This window comes from Pseudoliparis swirei, chromosome 16 (genome assembly GCF_029220125.1).
Source record: "Pseudoliparis swirei isolate HS2019 ecotype Mariana Trench chromosome 16, NWPU_hadal_v1, whole genome shotgun sequence".
NCBI classification, from domain to species: Eukaryota; Metazoa; Chordata; class Actinopteri; order Perciformes; family Liparidae; genus Pseudoliparis; species Pseudoliparis swirei.
This window is the reverse complement of record NC_079403.1, coordinates 2,341,628-2,367,174: the sequence shown is the minus strand read 5'-3', so window position 1 is coordinate 2,367,174 and position 25,547 is coordinate 2,341,628. Positions and strand designations below refer to the sequence as shown.

Here is a 25,547-nt window from a genome sequence, read left to right as displayed (position 1 = left end):
ATAGCTCACTGAGCTGGGACGTTTGCTGTGTTCCGTTGAACAGGCCCCGCCTCCTTCCAGACCTCCACAGCTGGTCCGGGTCCACGGACGCTGAAGGTCTTAGAGTTCACGTTCTACGCCTCAAGAGCCTCAAAAGTACCAAAAATGACAGAGTAGGAAAATAAAATATATATTTCTGTCTCCAGGCAGAAGTGGGCGTGTTCGTTTCGTCTGCGGCGCTTAGTTTCCGTTAACTGAGAGACGCCTGAGGCCCGACGCTCAACACCCGCCGCCAGCAGGCGGCTGTCGGCCGTGGAGTCTGTGAGGAAGAGGAAGAGGAGACGAAGGTCAGGAAGTTCTACTGGCATCATTTATAATCAGTTCCCAATGTTTTGGAGTTCAAAACTTTAAAAAGAGCTGATTTTAGAAAAGTTATTACTGTAAGAGCAGCCAGAAAGGGTTTCACGCACTAATGAGCGACATGTGTTTGACTCGATATACAAACACTAATCAATAAAGAACATTAACTAAATCCTGCTGCTTCCATGAGTCGACTCATCAACAGAGTAACGGCCACCTGGTGGAGAATCACTCGAAAGGTGATTTTAACAATATTCATGTTATTCAACCTCTCAAATTTGGATATTTCCTGAATTTCTCTGTTTAATATAATTTTTCCAATAAATATCTTTGAGGTTTGGGATTAAATAAGAAATGTAAATACATCAACTTTCACCATTTCAGACAAAAATATTGATCTATAAAAATAATCGGCAGATAAGTAGATAATAAAAATTGTTTGTTGTCGGTAAAATATCTGTAAAGTCGAGACTTGTTTTCCTTCCCCTTCATTCATTCATAAACTCAGACTCCTCCCTTCATAAAGGGTTTAATGTGCTGTTGGCCGGAGCTCTGGCGCCCCCTGGTGGCCAGCGGGGGGAGGTGCACGGTGAGCGACGCCGACACACAGACCTTTGACCCGGTGCAGCTCCGTCGCCTCCTCGGGGTCGGTCCTGGGCTTCGCGGCGCCTCCTGAGGACCAATCAGAAGGCTTCATTAAAGCACGCGCACGGGAATTAAGATAAAGAACAAATGGATACAACTCATGATTTTGTGTTCTGATGATTAATTTATCTTTGTTTTCATTGATCTGCGTTCGTCGCTTAGTGAACGTGACGTCAGACGTGACCCGGAAGTAAATACTGGAAACTGGTGCGACTGGTTTGGGTGTGTGTATTTTAATAAAGGAGTGGTAATTATAATTATTATAATATTTTAATTATTTTAACACTCTCTCTCTCTCTCTCTCTATCTTTCACACACACACTTAACATCTAATGATCAGCTGAGCTAATTAATTTAAGGATTCTTATCATTTTCCAAACGTAGAATATAATAATAATAATCATAATAATAATAATAATAATAAAAATGAATAATAATACAATTAATAATAATAATAATAATAATAATTGTAGATTGTTTTTTCTCCAGTTTTTCTTTCAGTTTATTTCACAACAATCAACAAAGCAGAGGTGGAAGAGGCTCATCACACGTCTTTTCAAGTAATACTTTGAAATAAGGGCTTTTACTTTCTAGAGTATATCAGGAAACTTTATACATATAAATATATATTTAAATTTAAATCTCTATAAATATATATATATATATATAAATTAGGGCTGTCAATCGATTAAAAAAAATTAACTAATTAATCGCACATTTTGAAATTGCGATTAATTAATCGCGATTAATCGCGATTAATTGCGATTAATCGCAATTAAAAGTTAAAAGTTAAAAGTTCATTCTTTTTAAAGACAAAACTTCACACAGAGCTGTGTTTTCAAAGAGGCTCCTACATATACAGTGCCAGCGAGGTATTTAATATCGTGGATGATAAATTGTTTCTTCAGTGAAACATCAGATTAGTAAAAAAAAAGAAGTATATTGAGACCCCATTGGTCCTGTCATCTTTAACATTGAACAGCAGCAGAACCAGTGGCCTTGATAACTGACTGACATTCAAATATGTCACGTTAACCCTCTGGAGGCTGGGCTCATTTTATATTTTACAAAAAATAAAATTCACCGCTTAACTTTAGAAGTTTTGTCATTTTGACCGAATCAATATTACACTTTCCTGCCGCCTTCAAGTTAATTTGACCCCATTCAATGTTTAATGTCGGTGTCCTTACCGTAGTCAACAAACAAACATAAAGTGCCTCACACTTAAACTTGAAAAACAATATTAATTCTAATAATTTTCTGGAGGTTTTAATTGTTGGCTAAATTGAACCTAAAGGGTAAAAATATGTTAGTAAATATAAAGGTAACAGGAGGGTGAAACATTGAATCGGGTCAAATGACCCAAAGGCGGGGAGGTTAATATTTAATCGGGTCAAAATGACCCAAGGCAACATAAGGTTAAAAGTGTTTCCTTCTTTTCAAAGACAAACTTCACACAGAGCTGTGTTTTCAAAGAGGCTCTACCTATAAAGTGCCAGCGAGGTATTTAATATCGTGGATGATAAATTGTTTCTTCAGTGAAACATCAGATTAGTAAAAAAAAGTATATTGAGACCCCATTGGTCCTGTCATCTTTACCACTGAACAGCAGAACCAGTGGCCTTGGAAACTGACTGACATTCACATATGTCACGTTAACCCTCTGGAGGCTGGGGGCATTTTATACATTTTACAAAATAAATTAAATTCACCGTTTAAAGTCTTTTGCATGTGACACACCCCACGTTATACATCAAACATTCCAGAACAATCTCAGTTTGAAATGAGCCTCATTGTCCTCGCGCGTGTTCTCTGGTTCTCTGACTGACAGGCTGCTAAATGAGCCTAACCTGTGAGGTGGGAGGTCCTTTGTGATTTACTGAGTGTTCATTGGTTGTTTCCCGAAATGTTGACAGACAAACGGATTGACCAATCACGTTGAAGGTTTCGTGTCGCGTTCTTTCCGCGCCGCTGTCACCCGACGTCCCTCCGTTCCTCTGTGTATCAGAGGGGAGAGGAAGGAGGAGCAGGAGGAAACCCACTGATTAATCCACGAGTTAAACTGACTTCTGCCTTATTTTCGCGGAGAAATGATTGTTTTAAAACGAACAGTGTCAAACCGTAACACCGCCGCGTTTAAAAAAAAAAAAAAAAAAAGTTGTTAATTGCGTTAAAATATTTTAGTGCGTTAACGCGGCCAAATTAATCGCATAGATTAACGCGTTAACGCTGACAGCCCTAATATAAATACATATGAACATATATATTCCAAAAATCTCCATAAATATATATATATATCGATATATATAAATATATTTATTTTAAATAGATATATATATAAATGTATATATATATAAATATACATATATAATTATATATATGAATATACTGTATGTATATATATATATATATATTTAAATATATATATAAATGAATATTGATATAAATATATTTATAAATACATATATAATGAATAAGTAACAGATTATTGTATTTTCTAAATTAAATAATCACTGTGGAACATGAGCTTCAGTCTCATCTCCCCAAAAACCCAAATATATGACCACGACGGTGTGGATGACCACCCAGACATCCCATAATAGTTGTGTCCTCCCCCAGTAAGGATATGTTGTATTCATGGTGTGTCAGTCAGGTGGTCTTCTCTCTACCAGTCAGGGTCCAGGTCTGCCGGAGTCCATGTTTACCTTTCAGCTTCAGGTAGACCAGCAGGCCGACCACGGCGAGCGCCAGTAGGCCCACCACCAGCCCCGCCACCAGCCCCGCCGTCCACCAATAGGACGAGGGCTCCTCCGCCGAGCTCCGCCCCCCTGCACACCGGAAGCAAACACATGTATAATAAATATTATATTACCTTTATATTCTCTATATTTATATTATATTATATTTATATATATATATTTATATATTTCTGTATTTATATATTTATATTAGGGCTGTCAGCGTTAACGCGTTAATCTATGCGATTAATTTGGCCGCGTTAACGCACTCAAATATTTTAACGCAATTAACGCATTTTTTTTTTTTTTTTTAAACCGCGGCAGTACGGTTTGACACTGTTTCCGTTTTTAAAACAATCATTTCTCCGCGAAAATAAGGAGCAGAAATCAGTTTAACGTGGATGAATCAGTCGGGTTTCCTCCTGCTCCTCCTTCCTCCCGTCTCCCCCTCTGATACACAGACAGGGTTGCCAGGTCTGTGTGACAAAACCAGCCCAATGGCCAATCAAAACCAGCCCAAACCAGCCCAATGGCCAATAAAACAAGCCCAAAAAACAAGCCCAATATCAGAACTCAAAATATGCCTGTGCCAAACCATATACACTGCTTTTAAAGTCCAACAACATTGCTATCATTTCCAAATGTATTGTAATATCTACAAAGTAACAACAAATGGTTAGTATGCCAGCATTAAAAGCAGTTTTCCCGAAACAGTTATTTCACCTAGGTCCTAAAATGGCCTTGTGTAATTAGATACAGTATATTATCATAAATAAAATATAGCTCTGTGAAGGTGTAGACCAATTCACTGACGGACAAACTAACCTGTTGCTTTGTCTTGAGGCTTTCTTCCTTTTCTCTTCCTCCTGCCTGGACAACATGAATGTACTGTTTTACTTCATATGCATTTACTGTAGTTAATGCAATACCTTATTTCAACTGAAACACCTTATGTTGCTTCACTATATTTGTATCATATACTTATAGTTCAAACAATGCACGACTCGACAACTGGAGAACGGAGCAGCATTTGAATGTGTTTCCCGTTTTGCTGTGGTTTTGAAGATCCCTGTGGTGCTACGAATCTCAGTTTTGCAGTACCGACAAAAAGCTTTAGTATCATCCCCAGCCACACGCTCTATCCATTCTTTAATTCCGTTTTCACTTTCCCATTCTTTCGTATATTTCTTCCCGTATTTAGCCCACTTACCGGGTGGCATGTTTTCCAGTGTAGCTAGCTACACTAACCACCAGACCAGAGTTGGGATCGAGCGGTGGGAGACTGAGAGCGAGAGCTTTAGGTGCGTGTGTATGTGGGCGTGTCCCATGTCCATGTGTGTACGTGCTGATCTGGAGTCAGTTTGCAGGATTTGGGTAGAAATAAATTATTTCATTTAAAATATGGATTTTTATTTAAAGATATTCATGTAATTTGCATGCAAAATAGGTCTACCCGAACCAGCGGACAAGAAATTCAACCCGCGGCAACACTTCAAAAGTAGCCCAATTCCGCGGGAAAACCGCGGACCTGGCAACACTGTACACAGAGGAACGGAGGGGCGACGTGTCGGGTGACGCGGCGCGGAAAGAACGCGACACACGAAACCTTCACCGTGATTGGTCAATCCGTTTGTCTGTCAACATTTCGGGGGAAAAAAACCCAATGAACACTCAGTAAATCACAAAGGACCTCCCACCTCACAGGTGAGGCTCATTTAGCAGCCTATCAGTCAGAGAACCAGAGGACACGGCGCGAGGACAATGAGGCTCATTTCAGAGCTGAGATTGTTCTGGAATGTTTGATGTAGAACACGTGGGTATGTGTCATATGCAAAAGACTTTAAACGGTGAATTTAATTTATTTTGTAAAATGTATAAAATGAGCCCAGCCTCCAGAGGGTTAACGTGACATATGTGAATGTCAGTCAGTTACCAAGGCCACTGGTTCTGCTGCTGTTCAGTGTTAAAGATGACAGGACCAATGGGGTCTCAATATACTTTTTTTTTTTTACTAATCTGATGTTTCACTGAAGAAACAATTTATCATCCACGATATTAAATACCTCGCTGGCACTTTAGGAGCCTCTTTGAAAACACTGCTCTGTGTGAAGTTTGTCTTTAAAAAGAATGAACTTTTAACTTGTAACTTTTAATTGCGATTAATCGCGATTAATCGCGATTAATTAATCGCAATTTCAAAATGTGCGATTAATTAGTTAATTTTTTTTAATCGATTGACAGCCCTAATTTATATCCAATATTCCATATTATGAAAATATTCATATTTAATATGTTTGGTGCTCCAACTCTGATGGAGGTCTCGAGAGGACTAGACTGAGGTCTCTAGAGGACCAGGACTACACTGAGGTCTCTAGAGGACCAGGACTACACTGAGGTCTCTAGAGGACCAGGACTACACTGAGGTCTGGAGAGGACCAGGACTGCACTGAGGTCTGGAGAGGACCAGGACTACACTGAGGTCTCTAGAGGACCAGGACTACACTGAGGTCTGTAGAGGACCAGGACTACACTGAGGTCTATAGAGGACCAGGACTACACTGAGGTCTCTAGAGGACCAGGACTACACTGAGGTCTCTAGAGGACCAGGACTACACTGAGGTCTCTAGAGGACCAGGACTAGACTGAGGTCTCTAGAGGATCAGGACTACACTGAGGTCTCTAGAGGACCAGGACTACACTGAGGTCTCTAGAGGACCAGGACTACACTGAGGTCTCTAGAGGACCAGGAATACACGGAGGTCTCTAGAGGACCAGGACTACACTGAGGTCCTAGAGGACCAGGACTACACTGAGGTCTCTAGAGGACCAGGACTACACTGAGGTCTCTAGAGGACCAGGACTACACTGAGGTCTATAGAGGACCAGGACTACACTGAGGTCTCAGAGGACCAGGACTACACTGAGGTCTAGAGGACCAGGACTACACTGAGGTCCAGAGAGAGGACCAGGACTGCACTGAGGTCTATAGAGGACCAGGACTAGACTGAGGTCTCAGAGGACCAGGACCACACTGAGGTCTAGAGGACCAGGACTACACTGAGGTCTCAGAGGACCAGGACTACACTGAGGTCGAGGACCAGGACCACACTGAGGTCTGTAGAGGACCAGGACTAGACTGAGGTCCAGGAGGACCAGGACTACACTGAGGTCTCTAGAGGACCAGGACCACACTGAGGTCTACAGAGGACCAGGACTACACTGAGGTCTCTAGAGGACCAGGACTACACTGAGGTCTAGAGGACCAGGACTACACTGAGGTCTAGAGAGGACCAGGACTACACTGAGGTCTAGAGAGGACCAGGACTACACTGAGGTCTCTAGAGGACCAGGACTACACTGAGGTCTAGAGGACCAGGACTACACTGAGGTCTCTAGAGGACCAGGACTACACTGAGGTCTCTAGAGGACCAGGACTACACTGAGGTCTCTAGAGGACCAGGACTACACTGAGGTCTATAGAGGACTAGGACTAGACTGAGGTCTCTAGAGGACCAGGACTACACTGAGGTCTCTAGAGGACCAGGACTACACTGAGGTCTAGAGAGGACCAGGACTACACTGAGGTCTAGAGAGGACCAGGACTACACTGAGGTCTCTAGAGGACCAGGACTACACTGAGGTCTCTAGAGGACCAGGACTACACTGAGGTCTATAGAGGACCAGGATTGAGGACTGAGGTCTCCATAGAGGACCAGGACTACACTGAGGTCTCTAGAGGACCAGGGACTACACTGAGGGTCTGCAGAGGACCAGGACTACACCTGAGGTCTCTAGAGACCAGGACCACCGCGTCTATAGAGGACTAGGACTAGACTGAGGTCCCTGAGGACCAGGACTACACTGGAGGTCCAGAGAGGACCAGGACACACTGGTAACCAGAGGACCAGGACTAGACCTGAGGTCTGTAGAAAGACCAGGACTACAATTGAGGTCCTAGAGGACCAGGACTACACTGAGGTCTGTAGGAGGACCAGGACTAGACTGAGGTCCATAGACAGGATCACACTGAGGTCCCCAGGAGGACCAGACCACACCGAGTCTGCTAGAGGACCAGGATCACGGAGGTCTCTAGAGGACCAGGACTAGACTGAGGTCCCATAGGAGTGACCAGGACTCACACTGAGGTCCCAGGAGGACCCCAGGACCTCACACTTGAGGTCCATAGAGAGGACCAGGACTGGCGTACCGAGGTCCTAGAGGACCAGGACTACACTGAGGTCTAGAGAGACCAGGACTACACTTGGAGGTCTCTAGAGGACCAGGACCACACTGAGGCCTGTGAGGACCAGGACTGAGGGGTTCATAGAGGACCAGACTACAATTGAGTCCTAGGAGACCAGGATTCATACCTGAGGTCTCTGAGTGACCAGGGACTAGACTGGAGTGGTCCTAGAGGACCTGTGATTACACTGGAGGTCCCAGAGTGACCAGACTACAATTGGAGTCTCGAGGACCAGGATTTCACTGAGGTCTCAGAGGACCAGGGACTACACTGAGTATCCTAGAGGACCAGGATTCAGACTGAGGTCTCTAGAGTGACCAGGACCATACGGAGGCCCCTAGAGGACCAGACTAGACTGCAACCTTTAAGGCTCACTATAGAGCACTAGATCTAGATCTGGATCCGCCCCTGAAGTCCCAAACCACAGCAGCGAGTCCCCGTTGCCTAGCGACCTCACCGATGGGGTCGTCGGCGCGACGCAGGCGCCTGCAGCGTGTTGCGCGGCAGCGAGAACACGCATGTGTAGCTGCCCGTGTGCTCGGCCGGCTCCGGGTCCATCAGCCTCAGGGACCCGTCCCCGAACGGGACCCGGAACCCGTCCAGCTCCACGGTTTTCCCACGGGCGGCGGGCGCGTGCTGCCACGCTGGCTCACCGCTGTCAAGGCCAGGATGGGAGGAGTTCGTTGAGAAGTCGGTTGAGCAGAGGCTGCTCCAGGCGGAGGCGCGGAGGGGCGCAGGTCAGGTTTTGGCCCAGTGAGCCCGGATCACCAGGAGGAAACAGGGTTTGAAGGTCCCCCGCACCCGGACCCCTGATGGGTCAGCACTAGTGGCTACTGGAGGACATGACAGGTGAGATCAACACATCAAATCTACTTCAACCAGATTTGGTTTCTTCAAAATAAAAGAAGTTATCATATTTTTGGTAAAATAAAAGAAGTTACCATATATGGAACCTTGCTCGTTTGTGGTAAAATGAAAGAAGTTACCATATTTTTTGTGTAAACAGTTAGTTACTATATATGGAACCTTGCTCGCTTGTGGTAAGATAAAAAGAAGTTACTTTAAGTAGTTGTGGTAAAATAAAGAAGTTACCATATTTGGTTCCATACCCGTTTGTAGTCAAATAAATTAAAGAAATTACCATATTTGGTTGTTTGCCCGATAAAGGCTTGAACCTAATATGAATAATATATAATAATCCATTTTAATTTATATATAAATATAGATTCAGTGTTAATGTTCACCTTCCTGAGCTAGAGGTTCAGGGACCTCTGGAGAGGTCGTGACCTGCAGATGTAGACGAGGTTGAAGCTGCCCGCTTCAGTGCCTTTGAGCCGGGCTGTCCACGCTGTACAGGCCCTGCTTGTCGGCCATCATGCGCGGACGGGCCGCAGGGCCACGGGCGGTCAGCGCCCGGGTGGCCCAGGCACTCATGCTGGCCGGTAGACGGCTGCACTTCATCTCCTCAGAGCTCAGCCGGGACAGCCCAGGGACAGGTTCTGGATGGGTGCTGTACACACACACACACACACACACACACACACACACACACACACACACACACACACACACACACACACACACACACATACACACACACACACACACACACATACATACACATATACTTGTAATCAGTGACTGTGAGGACTCGACTAGGAGGTGTCGAGGACACTACTTTCTAAAGCTCAAAAATACTCACTCTACTCACACACAATATTGCTGACAGACACACACACACACACACACACATTCTTGCATGCCTAGACTCTAAAATGCTAGGCTCATACAGCCCGCTATCAGCCTCAATGATGATAATAGAGCAGTCAGGAACACAATGCAACGCTTATCACAAAACACTTTTTACTTACTAAAGCTTTAGAGCCCAAACGGCTGTCTGGGAGAAACAGATGATGGTAGAGACATTGAGAGGCTCAAGGAATTCAGAAGTAATTATACACCTGATATTTAGGTAAAAAACAGGAATTGCTGTACAAAAAAAAATCGTGAAGAAGCTGCAGCCAGGCAGGCGCCTCTGTGAGACTCTGACACGTTCTCTAGTAGCAACGCTGCTAACGTGCTAACGCGTTTGCTGATAATGGCAACTACATGGAAGGACAACAGGAAGTGAGCATTGTGAATCGGGTTCCCTTCCACGAAAGTATAATGTGCATTATTATTACAGAATATATCGGATCAGAGTCTCTGGCCACATTTAGTTCATGGACTTAATGATGTTTGAATGTAAAGTAAGGAGTTAATCGTCAGCTAACGTCAAGTTAATCGGGCCAGCTAACGTTAGCCTATAGAGAGCTCCACCAAGCGTCACCTGACTTCATGTCTCCTCCACTCTGAAGGAGGACGAGTGTCCTAGTGAGGCGCCACTGCCTCCTTCAGACTCTTTTTTTTTAAGACACCTAAAAGCTTCTAAATTCTCCAGAGGGGCGTTCACTGACCTATTTTTTATACTTCAGAGAACTAAACGCAAAATCTCTTCAGCCTCGTGTTATTTCAGCACGTAGAACCAAAACAAATCGACTTCCAGACGAGGGAATTAAATTAAATTAAATTCAGTTGATTTTTGTCACAACAGGGAACAGGAAGTACTAATACTCCGACTCATTCTCCGGTTTCAGGACCTCAAAGTAGAGCAGAGACCAATGAGGTGGAAGGAGGTCCTCGTGTCGCTGCGTATCGCTTGAAATCCGATGATTGTTTGCCATTTTAATAAAGAAAAAGAAGCTCAATAATATAAGTACAATCTAGAAATAAACGTCTGCTAAGTCATTTTGTGTGCAGTTAGACAAAGGAGTCGCTTCATCCGAGGGTTAGTCGTCGAATTAAAACCACACCTGGACCGGCCGAATGGAGAGCTTTAGAGATTATCTCCATCTCACAGTTTGGAGTGAATGACTTTACAGCAAACAAGGCGTTGTTTAACCGATCCGCGGCACTTTGAGAGAAAGAGGGGAAGCCCTGCCCCTTCCGCCATCTTCCTTTCTTCTTAGTCAACACATGTCAGTTCAAAGATCATTGTGCACGCTCTAGATTTATCGTGAAAGTCGTTAGTCCCGCCAGTGAAACCAAGTGAAATAGTTTCGATCGCTGGAAACACGCCCCAGACGTGTCGTTCCTCTTCTCCGCCAGCTCACCCGCGACCTTCACGATGACTCATGGCGTTGTGTTCCGGACCTCCGCTGTGAGCGCGTGACACCTGTGAAGTTGCCTCGGTCCCTTCAGGCTGCTGCCCTGAGGTGCAGCGTGGCGTTCCCACGCGAAATCCACTGTCGGGTGACGGAGGGCGCCTCCCCCTCCTCCTCCTCCTCCTCCTCCTCCTCCTCCTCCTCCTCTTCGCTGCTGTCACTGGTGGCGCCGCCGCCATCTTTCCGCTCGAACTTGTACACCATCACTTCCTGTCTGAACCACTCGATGGTCTCCTTGCTGCCCGGCTGGAAGCTGCAGGGCAGCAAGCACTCCTCCGAGACGATGCAGGTCACCTCGACGTCTGAAACGAGAGCAGGTGAGTCCAGGTGAGTTCAGGTGAGTCCAGGTGAGTCCAGGTGAGTTCAGGTGAGTTCAGGTGAGTTCAGGTGAGTCCAGGTGAGTTCAGGTGAGTTCAGGTGAGTTCAGGTGAGTTCAGGTGAGTTCAGGTGAGTCCAGGTGCATTCAGGTGAGTTCAGGTGAGTTCAGGTGAGTTCAGGTGAGTTCAGGTGAGTCCAGATGAGTTCAGGTGAGTTCAGGTCAGTCCAGGTGCATTCAGGTGAGTTCAGGTGAGTTCAGGTGAGTCCAGGTGAGTTCAGGTGAGTTCAGGTGAGTTCAGGTGAGTTCAGGTGAGCTCAGGTGAGTCCAGGTGCATTCAGGTGCATTCAGGTGAGTTCAGGTGAGTCCAGGTGAGTCCAGGTCAGTTCAGGTGAGTCCAGGTCAGTTCAGGTGAGTTCAGGTGAGTCCAGGTCAGTTCAGGTGAGTCCAGGTGCATTCAGGTGAGTCCAGGTCAGTTCAGGTGAGTCCAGGTCAGTTTAGGTGAGTTCAGGTGAGTTCAGGTGAGTTCAGGTGAGTTCAGGTGAGTCCAGGAGTGCATCTCCCAGGTGGTCCATTTGTGGTAAAATGAAAGAAGTTACCATATTTGTGGTAAAATGAAAGAAGTTACCATATATGGAACCTTGCTCGTTTGTGGTAAGATAAAAGAAGTTACCATAGTTGTGGTAAAATAAAGAAGTTACCATATTTGGTTCCATACCCGTTTGTAGTCAAATAAATTAAAGAAATTACCATATTTGGTTGTTTGCCCGATAAAGGCTTGAACCTAATATGAATAATATATAATAATCCATTTTAATTTATATATAAATATAGATTCAGTGTTAAATGTTCTACCTCTCTCCCTGAGCGAGGAGGTCCAGGCCGGACCCCCGTAGGAGGTCGTGACCTTGCAGATGTAGACGAGGTCAGGTTGCCCGCTCAGCGTCTTGAGCCGGCTGTCCACGCTGTACAGGCCCTGCTTGTCGGCCATCATGCGCGTGACGGGCCGCAGGGCCACGAAGGTCGGCGGCTCGGTGGCCCAGGTGACCCGCGGCGCCGGGTAGACGCCCTGGGCCGTGCACTTCATCTCCTCGTAGCCGCTCAGCCGGGACAGCTCCAGGGACAGGCCTCGGATGGGTGCTGCACACACACACACACACACACACACACACACACACACACACACACACACACACACACACACACACACACACACACACACACACACACACACACACACACACACACACACACACACATACTTGTAATCAGTGACCTGTGAGGACCTCGACTAGGAGGTGTCGAGTGGGGACACCACTTTCAAAGCTCAAAAACACTCACTCACTCACACACACACACACAGACAGACACACACACACACACACACACACATTCTCAGCATGCTCAGACTCTAAATGCCAGGGCCCGATACAGCCCGTCATCAGCCTCACGATGATAACAGAGCAGCTCTGTGAACACAATGCAACGCTTATCACAAAACACTTTTTACTTCATTAAAAGCTTTCAGAGCCTCCAAACGGCCGTCTGGGAGAAACAGATGATGGCAGAGACATCAGAGAGGCTCAAGGAATTCAGAAGTAATTATACACCTGATATTTAGGGTAAAAACAGGGAATTGCTGTACAAAAAAAAATCGTGAAGAAGCTGCAGCCAGGCAGGCGCCTCTGTGAGACTCTGAGCTACGTCTCTAGTAGCAAACGTGCTAACGTGCTAACGTTTGCTGATAGCGCGCTGCGGGAAGGACAACAGGAAGTGAGCATTGCATCGGTTCCCTTCCACGAAAGTAAATGTGCATTATTATTACAGAATATATCGACGAGTCTCACACATTTAGTTCATGGACTTTAATGATGTTTGAATGTAAAGTAAGGAGTTAACGTCAGCTAACGTCAGTTAACGTCAGCTAACGTTAGCCTATAGAGGAGCTCCACCGCGTCACCTGACTTCATGTCTCCTCCACTCTGAAGGAGGACGAGTGTCCTAGTGAGGACGCTTACTCGTCTCCTTCAGACTCTTTTTTTTAAGACACCTAAAAGCTTCTAAATTCTCCAGAGGGGCGTTCACTGACCTATTTTATATCAGAGAACTAAACGTTAAAATCTCTTCAGCTCGTGTTATTTCAGACGTAGAACCGAAAACAAATCGACTTCCAGACGAGGGAATTAAATTAAATTAAATTCAGTTGATTTTGCTCCCAACAGGGAACAGGAAGTACTAAAACACCGACTCATTCTCCGGTTTTCAGGACTCAAAGTAGAGCAGAGGCACCAATGAGGTGGAAGGAGGTCCTCGTGTCGCGTGCAGCTTGAAATCCGATGATTGTTTGCCATTTTAATAAAGAAAAGAAGTCAATAATAAGTACAATCTAGAAATAAACGTCTGCTAAGTCATTTTGTGTGCAGTTAGACAAAAGGAGTCGCTCATCGAGGGTTAGTCGTCGAATTAAAACCACACCTGGACCCGGCCGACGGAGAGCTTTAGAGATTATCTCCATCTCACAGTTTGGAGTGAATGACGACAGCAAACAAGGCGTGTTGCTCCGTCACGGCACTTTGAGAGAAAGAGGGGAAGCCCCGCCCCTTCCTGCGTCTTCCTTTCTTCTTAGTCAACACATGTCAGTTCAAAAGATCATTGTGCACGTCTTAGATTTGTCGTAAAGTCGTTTAGTCCCGCGTGAAACCAAGTGAAATAGTTTCGATCGTTGAAACCGCCCCAGACGTGTCGTTCCTCTTCTCCGCCAGCTCACCTGCGACCTTCACGATGACCTTGGCGTTGTGTTCGACCTCCGCGGTGAGCGCGTGACACCTGTAGGTGCCTCGGTCCTTCAGGCTGCTGCTCCTGAGGTGCAGCGTGGCGTTCCCACGCGAAATCCACTGTCGGGTGACGGAGGGCGCCTCCTCCTCCTCCTCCTCCTCCTCCTCCTCCTCCTCTTCGCTGCTGTCACTGGTGGCGCCGCCGCCATCTTTCCGCTCGAACTTGTACACCATCACTTCCTGTCTGAACCACTCGATGGTCTCCTTGCTGCCCGGCTGGAAGCTGCAGGGCAGCAAGCACTCCTCCGAGACGATGCAGGTCACCTCGACGTCTGAAACGAGAGCAGGTGAGTCCAGGTGAGTTCAGGTGAGTCCAGGTGAGTCCAGGTGAGTTCAGGTGAGTTCAGGTGAGTTCAGGTGAGTTCAGGTGAGTTCAGGTGAGTTCAGGTGAGTTCAGGTGAGTCCAGGTGCATTCAGGTGAGTCCAGGTTAGTTCAGGTGAGTTCAGGTGAGTCCAGGTGCATTCAGGTGAGTCCAGGTCAGTTCAGGTGTGTTCAGGTGAGTTCAGGTGTATTCAGGTGAGTCCAGGTCAGTTCAGGTGAGTCCAGGTCAGTTCAGGTGTGTTCAGGTCAGTTCAGGTGAGTCCAGGTCAGTTCAGGTGAGTTCAGGTTAGTTCAGGTGAGTTCAGGTGAGTTCAGGTGAGTCCAGGTGCATTCAGGTGAGTCCAGGTCAGTTCAGGTGTGTTCAGGTGAGTTCAGGTGTATTCAGGTGAGTCCAGGTCAGTTCAGGTGAGTCCAGGTCAGTTCAGGTGAGTTCAGGTCAGTTCAGGTGAGTTCAGGTGAGTCCAGGTGAGTTCAGGTGAGTTCAGGTGAGTCCAGGTCAGTTCAGGTGAGTCCAGGTGCATTCAGGTGAGTGCAGGTCAGTTCAGGTGAGTCCAGGTGAGTTCAGGTGAGTTCAGGTGAGTTCAGATGAGTCCAGGTGCATTCAGGTGAGTCCAGGTCAGTTCAGGTGTGTTCAGGTGAGTTCAGGTGTATTCAGGTGAGTCCAGGTCAGTTCAGGTGAGTCCAGGTCAGTTCAGGTGAGTTCAGGTCAGTTCAGGTGAGTCCAGGTCAGTTCAGGTGAGTTCAGGTTAGTTCAGGTGAGTTCAGGTGAGTCCAGGTGAGTTCAGGTGAGTTCAGGTGAGTTCAGGTGAGTCCAGGCGCATTCAGGTGCATTCAGGTGAGTCCAGGTCAGTTCAGGTGAGTTCAGGTGAGTCCAGGCGCATTCAGGTGAGTGCAGGTCAGTTCAGGTGAGTCCAGGTGCATTCAGGTGAGTCCAGGTCAGTTCAGGTGAGTTCAGGTGAGTCCAGGTCAGTTCAGGTGTGTTCAGGTGAGTTCAGGTGTATTCAGGTGAGTCCAGGTCAGTTCAGGTGAGTTCAGGTCAGTTCAGGTGAGTCCAGGTCAGTTCAGGTGAGTTCAGGTTAGTTCAGGTGAGTTCAGGTGAGTCCAGGTGAGTTCAGGTGAGTTCAGGTGAGTCCAGGTGCATTCAGGTGAGTCCAGGTCAGTTCAGGTGTGTTCAGGTGAGTTCAGGTGTATTCAGGTGAGTCCAGGTCAGTTCAGGTGAGTCCAGGTCAGTTCAGGTGAGTTCATGTCAGTTCAGGTGAGTTCAGGTGAGTTCATGTGAGTCCAGGTGAGTTCAGGTGAGTTCAGGTGAGTCCAGGTCAGTTCAGGTGAGTCCAGGTGCATTCAGGTGAGTGCAGGTCAGTTCAGGTGAGTCCAGGTGAGTTCAGGTGAGTTCAGATGAGTCCAGGTGCATTCAGGAGAGTCCAGGTCAGTTCAGGTGTGTTCAGGTGAGTCCAGGTCAGTTCAGGTGAGTCCAGGTCAGTTCAGGTTAGTTCAGGTGAGTTCAGGTGAGTTCAGGTGAGTTCAGGTGAGTCCAGGTCAGTTCAGGTGAGTCCAGGTCAGTTCAGGTGAGTCCAGGTGAGTTCATGTGAGTTCAGGTGAGTCCAGGTGAGTTCAGGTGAGTCCAGGCGCATTCAGGTGAGTGCAGGTCAGTTCAGGTGAGTCCAGGTGCATTCAGGTGAGTCCAGGTCAGTTCAGGTGAGTTCAGGTGAGTCCAGGTGAGTTCAGGTGAGTTCAGGTGAGTTCAGGTGAGTCCAGGCGCATTCAGGTGAGTGCAGGTCAGTTCAGGTGAGTCCAGGTCAGTTCAGGTGAGTCCAGGTGCATTCAGGTGAGTCCAAGTCAGTTCAGGTGAGTTCAGGTGAGTCCAGGTCAGTTCAGGTGAGTCCAGGTGCATTCAGGTGAGTCCAGGTCAGTTTAGGTGAGTTCAGGTGAGTCCAGGTGCATTCAGGTGAGTCCAGGTCAGTTCAGGTGAGTTCAGGTGAGTCCAGGTGCATTTAGGTGAGTCCAGGTCAGTTCAGGTGAGTCCAGGTGAGTTCAGGTGAGTTCAGGTGAGTTCAGGTGAGTCCAGGTGAGTCCAGGTGAGTTCAGGTGAGTTCAGGTGTATTCAGGTGAGTCCAGGTCAGTTCAGGTGAGTCCAGGTCAGTTCAGGTGAGTTCAGGTCAATTCAGGTGAGTCCAGGTCAGTTCAGGTGAGTTCAGGTTAGTTCAGGTGAGTTCAGGTGCATTCAGGTGAGTTCAGGTGAGTTCAGGTGAGTTCAGGTGAGTCCAGGCGCATTCAGGTGAGTGCAGGTCAGTTCAGGTGAGTCCAGGTGAGTTCAGGTGAGTTCAGGTTAGTTCAGGTGAGTTCAGGTGCATTCAGGTGAGTTCAGGTGAGTTCAGGTGAGTCCAGGCGCATTCAGGTGAGTGCAGGTCAGTTCAGGTGAGTCCAGGTGAGTTCAGGTGAGTCCAGGCGCATTCAGGTGAGTCCAGGTCAGTTCAGGTGAGTTAAGGTGTATTCAGGTGAGTCCAGGTCAGTTCAGGTGAGTTCAGGTCAGTTCAGGTGAGTCCAGGTGAGTTCAGCTGAGTCCATTTGAGTCCAGGTAAGGGACTGTGATGGTCGGGGTGTTTACTAGTCAGAGGGATCTAGTGGCAGAAATGTAATATGATTCAGACACGTTTGTTTTTTAGAAAGAAAAACCTGAAAATAAGAGTCACAGTGTTTTCATTCGCTTAGAAAGAGCAGTTTATATCCACACATATATATACATATATATATATATATAGATAATATATATATATATATATAATATATATATTAGGGCTGTGAAATGCTTACAATTTTTAATCGGGTTAATCACAGGTTTTTGTGGATTAATCATGATTAATCACATATTACCGATATTCTCGGTATATTTTGTGAGAACATAGAGATTTATGACAAAAGACGGATATATACATTTATACATTCTTCTATACAATGGTGCTGCAACTCAGCAGTTATTTAGCAGTTTTCTTCCATATGGAACATTAATACATCTTCATCCTAAACAGAATGTTTAACCCTCCTGTTACCTTTCGGGTCAATTTGACCCCATTCAATGTTTAATGTCGGTGTTCTTTGGGGTCAATTTGACCCCAGGCTGTTTTTCACTGTGTCAAACATATCAGAAATATCAACTTTTTATTTATTTAAAGGGCTATTTAGGTAGTCAACAAACAAACATAAAGTACCTCACACTTAAACTTGGGAAGCAATATTAATTCTAATAATTTTCTGGAGGTTTTAATTGCTGGGGTCAAATTGACCCCGAGGGTAAAATATGTTAGTAAATGTAAAGGTAACAGGAGTGTTAAACAGAGCATTTTTCTCTTGTTTGTCAACCATTAACTCCACCATGATACAATCTAAAGGTGGACAGATTGACAAGTGACTTTTCTTTTGCTCGGTCCCGATGCGCGCGCACGGAGCTCTGTGGCGCGCCAGACGGAGATCGATAAGTGTTAACGCAACGCGAAGAGACAGAAATGACATGCTGCTGTGGAGATACGATCAACAACAGACGTTTAGTTTAATAAAAGAACAAAGACGTGCTCTAGAGAACATGTCAGGGGGCGGGCCAATCTCTTTAATGTCATGCGATCTACCGACACTACGCCGCGATCGACTGGCAGGCCGCGATCGACGTGTTGAGACCCTGATCTACAGGAAGTAGAAGTCGTAACAAGGTTTCCGTCGGTGAACCTGCGGAAGGATCATTACCGATGAACAGACCGTCTGCATGAGAGCGGACAGAGTTCAGATTGAAGTGGTGGATTGGAAGCTCATTTTGCAAGTGACTTTTTTTTCGTCCCGACGACCAACAACAGACGGATTGGAAGCTCATTCTGCGCATGCGTTAAATGCGTTAAAAAAACAAAACTAGTTAAACCTGTAATTGAATTAACTGAGTTAACGCGTTATTTTTCACAGCACTAATATATATATAGATATATATATATGTGTGTGTGTGTTTCAGTTGGCTGTAGTCTCGCCAGTAGGTGGTGCCAGATCCTCCACACCAGCCCTTTAAGTGTGTGTTTCTATATCAGTTTCTGAGGTTGTTAACCTGATGGAGTTTAGGACCATGGGGGATAAAGGCCTCCTCACACAACTTGTCATGGGGATGAGCGGTCGACCCGTCACCACCACGTAGTCGGTTTGATCCCCGCTCTCCCCATAGTTGCATGTTGAAGTGCCCTTGAGCAAGACACTGAACCCAGAGTTGCTCCCCGGACGCTTCACTGCTCCTTTCATAAGAAACTTAGTTAGGTTTCTGCAACGGAAATACTTCGTTAGGTTCAGAAAAAGATCGTAAAATATTTAGTTATGTTTAGGAAAAAGATTGTGAAATACTTAGTTAGGTTTATGAAAAAGATCGGGGATTACTTAGTTATGGCTAGAAAAAGATCGTGAAACACTTAGTTAGGTTCAGGAAAAGATCGTATAATACTTAGTTAGGTTTATGAAAAAGATCGTGAAATGCTTAGTTAGGTTTATGAAAAAGATCGCCGATAGACTTAGCCGCTTGGTTTGTGTTTAGTGTGTTAATAATGTGAGATAATATACCTAGAAATATTTTTTTTTAAATGTTTTTATTCATGGCTAAACAATAACGTTGCTGGAAATTGTTGTAGAAGATTTCTGTGCGGGGGTTCATTGCAGGAAGACAAGGAACCAAATAAGGTCATGTTTCCATCCTCTGTCTCTCCATCTCCACATTCCTGTGTCTCTGTTTCTCAAATCAATTCACACACACACACATATATTTTTTAACATTTCAACACATTCAGCAGGTTATAGTTAAAGCAATATAAAACAAGTAAAACCTGTTTTATTGTTCGTATCCTACCCGCATGTTTAACTTTTGGCCACACCCCAAAAGTGATGTCATAGTTGGTGACAGGTGAGAAAGTATCCGTAAGTTTTTATTGAGGTTCTCAGCTCAGATCTCTGATACTCAAGTATATAAAAATGTAAATATTCGGCACTTTTCTGAGCCAATAGTTATACCGCTTGTCAATGACAGACTTGATCATAGAGCCGATCAGATCAAGTAATTATTTACCTATAATGACCTGTAACCTATTTAAGTCCACTTTGTTGACTTCTGGTCATCGAGTGTCTCTGGCAAGTCACATCATGTCTGTACAGTTGATCTGGATGACGTTCATTTACATTCTAGCATATTATTTTACCGGCTGTGTACATTTGCACTGGAGAGGGGGCGTGGCTTATCTCCGTGAAAAAAAAGTTATAATTTCCGCCATCCACCATGGAAGAAATAACCTTTGTACGTGTCACGTGACTCGCGACAGCCAGGTGACACGTAACTCCCGACGGCCAGGTGTCACGTGACGCTTCGTGCCCTTGCAGAAAGTATTTGTGCAATCTGAGCGGAGCAAACATGCTAAGTGGAACACGAGCGTCACACGCGTGACGAGTTGAGTCAGGCGAGACTTCAAGAGGAGGTCACAGAAACCGCTGATTGCACAGAAGGAAACGTGGAACAGAGCCGCTGCTGGTCTACCGAGTGAAAGCAGCAGGTAACGTTTAGTCACCTGAGTCGTTAGTGTTCATCACCTGAGTCGTTGAGTTCATCACCTGAGTCGTTAGTGTTCATCACCTGAGTCGTTAGTGTTCATCACCTGAGTCATTAGTGTTCCTCACCTGAGTCGTTAGTGTTCATCACCTGAGTCGTTAGTGTTCATCACCTGAGTCTTAGTGTTCATCACCTGAGTCGTTAGTGTTCATCACCTGAGTCGTTGGAGTTCATCACCTGAGTCGTTAGTGTTCATCACCTGAGTCGTTGAGTTCATCACCTGAGTCGTTAGTGTTCATCACCTGAGTCGTTAGTGTTCATCACCTGAGTCTTAGTGTTCATCACCTGAGTCGTTGGAGTTCATCACCTGAGTCTTAGTGTTCATCACCTGAGTCTTAGTGTTCATCACCTGAGTCTTAGTGTTCATCACCTGAGTCGTTAGTGTTCATCACCTGAGTCGTTAGTGTTCATCACCTGAGTCGTTAGAGTTCATCACTTGAGTCGTTAGTGTTCATCACCTGAGTCGTTAGTGTTCATCACCTGAGTCTTAGTGTTCATCACCTGAGTCTTAGTGTTCATCACCTGAGTCTTAGTGTTCATCACCTGAGTCTTAGTGTTCATCACCTGAGTCGTTGGAGTTCATCACCTGAGTCTTAGTGTTCATCACCTGAGTCGTTGGAGTTCATCACCTGAGTCTTAGTGTTCATCACCTGAGTCTTAGTGTTCATCACCTGAGTCGTTAGTGTTCATCACCTGAGTCGTTAGTGTTCATCACCTGAGTCGTTAGAGTTCATCACCTGAGTCGTTAGTGTTCATCACCTGAGTCGTTAGTGTTCATCACCTGAGTCGTTAGTGTTCATCACCTGAGTCGTTAGTGTTCATCACCTGAGTCGTTAGTGTTCATCACCTGAGTCGTTGGAGTTCATCACCCGAGTCTTAGTGTTCATCACCTGAGTCGTTAGTGTTCATCACCTGAGTCGTTAGTGTTCATCACCTGAGTCGTTGGAGTTCATCACCTGAGTCGTTAGTGTTCATCACCTGAGTCGTTAGTGTTCATCACCTGAGTCGTTGGAGTTCATCACCTGAGTCGTTAGTGTTCATCACCTGAGTCGTTGGAGTTCATCACCTGAGTCGTTAGTGTTCATCACCTGAGTCGTTAGTGTTCATCACCTGAGTCGTTGGAGTTCATCACCTGAGTCGTTAGTGTTCATCACCTGAGTCGTTAGAGTTCATCACTTGAGTCGTTAGTGTTCATCACCTGAGTCGTTAGAGGCATTAGTGTTGTTATTCACCATTGTTGCTTCATCATTACAATGTTCCCTGAAACCCCCTCGTCCACATGTCCCCCCCCCCTGGTCCACATGTCGTCCCCCCTCGTCCACATGTCCCCCCTCGTCCACATGTCGTCCCCTCGTCCACATGTCGTCCCCTTGTCCACATGTCGCCCCTCGTCCACATGTCCCCTCGTCCACATGTTGTCCCCTCGTCCACATGTCCCCCCTCGTCCACATGTCCCTCTGTCCACATGTCCCTCTGTCCACATGTCCCTCTGTCCACATGTCCCTCTGTCCACATGTCCCTCTGTCCACATGTCCCTCTGTCCACATGTCCCTCTGTCCACATGTCCTTCTGTCCCCATGTCCACATGTCCCCATGTCCCTCTGTCCACATGTCCCCCCTGGTCCACATGTCATCCCCTCGTCCACATGTCCCCCTGGTCCACATGTCATCCCCTCGTCCACATGTCCCCATGTCCACATGTCCCCCTGGTCCACATGTCATCCCCCCTCGTCCACATGTCCCCCCCCCCTCGTCCACATGTCCCCCGCTGCCTCTCTGGGCGAATGGTTCACACCTGACGTCAGGATGTAAAGTTGAGTCATTGGGATTGTTCTCAGACTGCAGAGAGACTTAAACGAGAACCCGCGGGTCACGTGACTCGGGGGTCAAGTTACTCGTGGGTTACGTGACTCGGGGGTCACGTGACTTGGGGGTCACGTGACTCGGGGGTCAAGTTACTCGTGGGTTACGTGACTCGGGGGTCACGTGACTCGGGGGTCAAGTTACTCGTGGGTTACGTGACTCGGGGGTCACGTGATTCGGGGGTCAAGTTACTCGTGGGTTACGTGACGTGTCGGGTTCCCGCTGGGCGGCTGTCCAGCGGCTCGTGGTCGGCGGCACAAAGCGGCGTCTGTGTCTCACCTGGCGTCCCGTCCTGCGTGGCGAGGCTGACCCAGAGCAGGACGCAGGCCCAGGTCTGCACGGCGGCCATGGTCTCCCTCCGGTCCGGTCTGCCGGTTCCCCCTGACCCCCCACCAGAGCCTGGCTGTGTTCCGGATGGCGTTCCTCCTCTTGGATCTCTGGGCGGTTCAGCGTCACACACACACACACAGAGAGAGAGAGAGAGAGAGAGAGAGAGAGAGAGAGAGAGAGAGAGAGAGAGAGAGAGAGAGAGAGAGAGAGAGAGAGAGAGAGAGAGAGAGAGAGAGAGAGAGAGAGAGAGAGAGAGAGAGAGAGAGAGAGACGAGGAGGACAGACGATACGCAGCTGGGAGGTGGGCCAACATGTGCAGCTCAGGACTCGGAGGAGGAGGAGGAGGAGGAGGAGGAAGAGGAAGAGGACACATTTCAATGGACATCTGACTTTCAGCTGCACTCCAACACGACCGTGAAAAAAGACTTTCTCTTCTCTTCTCATCCCCTCCTCTTTATGTCTCTTAATGTCTCTTCATGTCTCTTTATCTCTCTTCATGTCTCTCAATGGGCGGCTTTGGGGCGGCTTTAGCTCAGTGGGGTAAGGGGGTCGTCCTGCAACCGCAAGGTTGTGGGTTCGATCCCCGCTCTCCCCATTAGTTGCAAGTCGAAGTGTCCTTGAGCAAGGCACTGAACCCCCAGTTGCTTCCCGGGCGCATCACCGCAGCCCACTGCTCCTTAATAACTAAGGATGGGTTAAATGCAGAGAACTAATTTCCCCTTGGGGATTAATAAAGTATATATTAATTGTCTCTTCATTTCTCTAAATTGTCTCTTCGTGTCTCTTCGTGTCTCTTTATCTCTCTTCATTTCTCTTAATTGTCTCTTCATTTCTCTTTTATGTCTCTTCATGTCTCTTTATCTCTCTTCATGTCTCTTAATTGTCTCTTCATGTCTCTTCATATCTCTTCATATCTCTTCATGTCTCTTAAACTCGTCTTTCTTTTCATATTTCCCATCTTGAATCTCTTTCTCTCACTTCTCAAACGTTCCTCACGGATCAAAAAGTTTGATTATTTCTTGTCGGTGGGAAACTTTCCTCACAAATCAATAATTAATCTAAATGACAACTAATTATTAATCATTGAACAGTGATCGTCAATATTTGACTTCTGGAACGAGGTCGTTGGGCCTTTGATCTTCTTCATGAATATGTCTTAGAGAGACGCCGTGTCATCAAGCCATTATCGATAAGTTATTGATCTCACCTCCACAGCGTTATGACTCATATCAATAACTCTCTGTGCTCTCACTCACACATTGACCTGCATTCATACTTACTGCAGGCGCTAAGACTCTTTGACCTTTGACCTTTACACTCTACATTCTATAATAACACACTTACTAATAACACGCTTATTAATACCACACTTATTAGTAACACACTTTTTAATAACACACTTATTCATAACTTACTAATACCACACTTATTAGTAACACACGTATTCATAACACACTTACTAATAACACACTTATTAATACCACACTTATTAGTAACACACTTATTCATAACACACATATAAGGACTCAGGTTCAGTGTGTTAGACATTAAAATGTGCAGAATTAAAACAACATCTGTGAGTAAATGCATTAATAAGTTCATAAACAGCTTCCTCAATACTTCCTCAATACTTCATCAATACGTCATCAATACTTCAATACTTCATCAATACTTCCTCAATACTTCATCAATACTTCATCAATACTTCCTCAATACTTCCTCAATACTTCAATACTTCATCAATACTTCATCAATATTTCATCAATACTTCATCAACACACGGCAGCGCTTCTCAACAGGTTATTCTGTATTACTGTAATACTTATTAGAGTTATTAAAGTACTAAACATCACTCTTTGACATTTAAATATATGTATTAATACATTAAATGTATGTATTAACTTCATATCCACATGTATGTTTAATAACACAAATGCTGCATTAATATTCATAAGTTACACAAACATGGAGACCAGACATGCTTCTTAACTTTAATGTGTCGACTCCATACAAAGTATCAAAATATGAAAGTATGAAAGTATGAAAGTATGAAAGTATCAACATATGAAAGTATCAACATATGAAAGTATCAAAATATGAAAGTATCAAAGTATCAAAGTATGAACGTATTAAAATATGAAAGTATCAACATATGAAAGTATCAAAATATGAAAGTATGAAAGTATCAACATATGAAAGTATCAAAATATGAAAGTATGAAAGTATCAAAATATGAAAGTATGAAAGTTTCAAAGTATGAAAGTATCAACATATGAAAGTATGAAAGTATCAAAATATGAAAGTATCAAAATATAAAAATGTATCAAAATATGAAAGTATCAAAATATGAAAGTATCAAAATATGAAAGTATGAAAGTATCAAAATATGAAAGTATGAAAGTATCAAAATATAAAAGTATGAAAGTATCAAAATATAAAAGTATGAAAGTATCAAAATATGAAAGTATCAAAATATGAAAGTATGAAAGTTTCGAAGTATGAAAGTATAAAAATATGAAAGTATCAAAATATGAAAGTATAACATTTTTAAAGTATGAAAGTATGAAAATATCAATGTATGAAAGTATGAAAATATGAAAGTATGTAAGTATAAAAATATGAAAGTATGAAAGTCTCAAAATATGAAAGTATCTAAATATAAAAATGTATGAAAGTAGCAAAATATGAAAGTAGCAAAATATGAAAGTATGAAAGTTTCGAAGTATGAAAGTTATTAAACTATGGAGTTTAATAACTTTAGTTGATGTCTGACTGTATTTGAGACGTTTCTGTGGATCTTTGGAGCTTCGTCACAGCTCTAAACTCATCACATATATATAAACATATATGTATATATATATAAAATAATCAATCCTGTTGCTGTCTCTATGTAGCTATGAGGAAGAGGAGGGTGTACTCACAGAGGCTCCAGCAGCTGAGTCACACGGAGACTGAGAGGGAACGCTGAGGACACCTCCGCACTCACGAGGAGGAGAGGAAGAGGAGGAGAGGAAGAGACGAAGGAGAAGGAGAAGGAGGGGGAGGGGAGCGTATTGCCTCTCCTCTCAGCCTGACTGGATGAACAGGTTTCATCTAGAGA

The 25,547-nt window shown here is 45.2% G+C and overlaps 1 protein-coding gene across 1 annotated transcript in view; it reads right to left on the bottom strand.

Annotated features, from left to right (window-relative positions):
* LOC130206613 (uncharacterized) overlaps positions 1-25,547 on the bottom strand; it is a 61,420-nt gene extending 35,873 nt beyond the window's left edge. The window contains exons 1-7 of the mRNA XM_056434659.1: positions 25,369-25,547; positions 22,397-22,554; positions 14,252-14,590; positions 12,340-12,624; positions 3,690-3,812; positions 952-1,011; positions 235-298 (exon numbers count right to left, since the gene is read on the bottom strand). Of these exons, the coding sequence (XP_056290634.1) occupies positions 235-298; positions 952-1,011; positions 3,690-3,812; positions 12,340-12,624; positions 14,252-14,590; positions 22,397-22,466 (941 nt within the window). The 5' untranslated portion in view covers positions 22,467-22,554; positions 25,369-25,547. The remainder of the gene's footprint in view (positions 1-234; positions 299-951; positions 1,012-3,689; positions 3,813-12,339; positions 12,625-14,251; positions 14,591-22,396; positions 22,555-25,368) is intronic.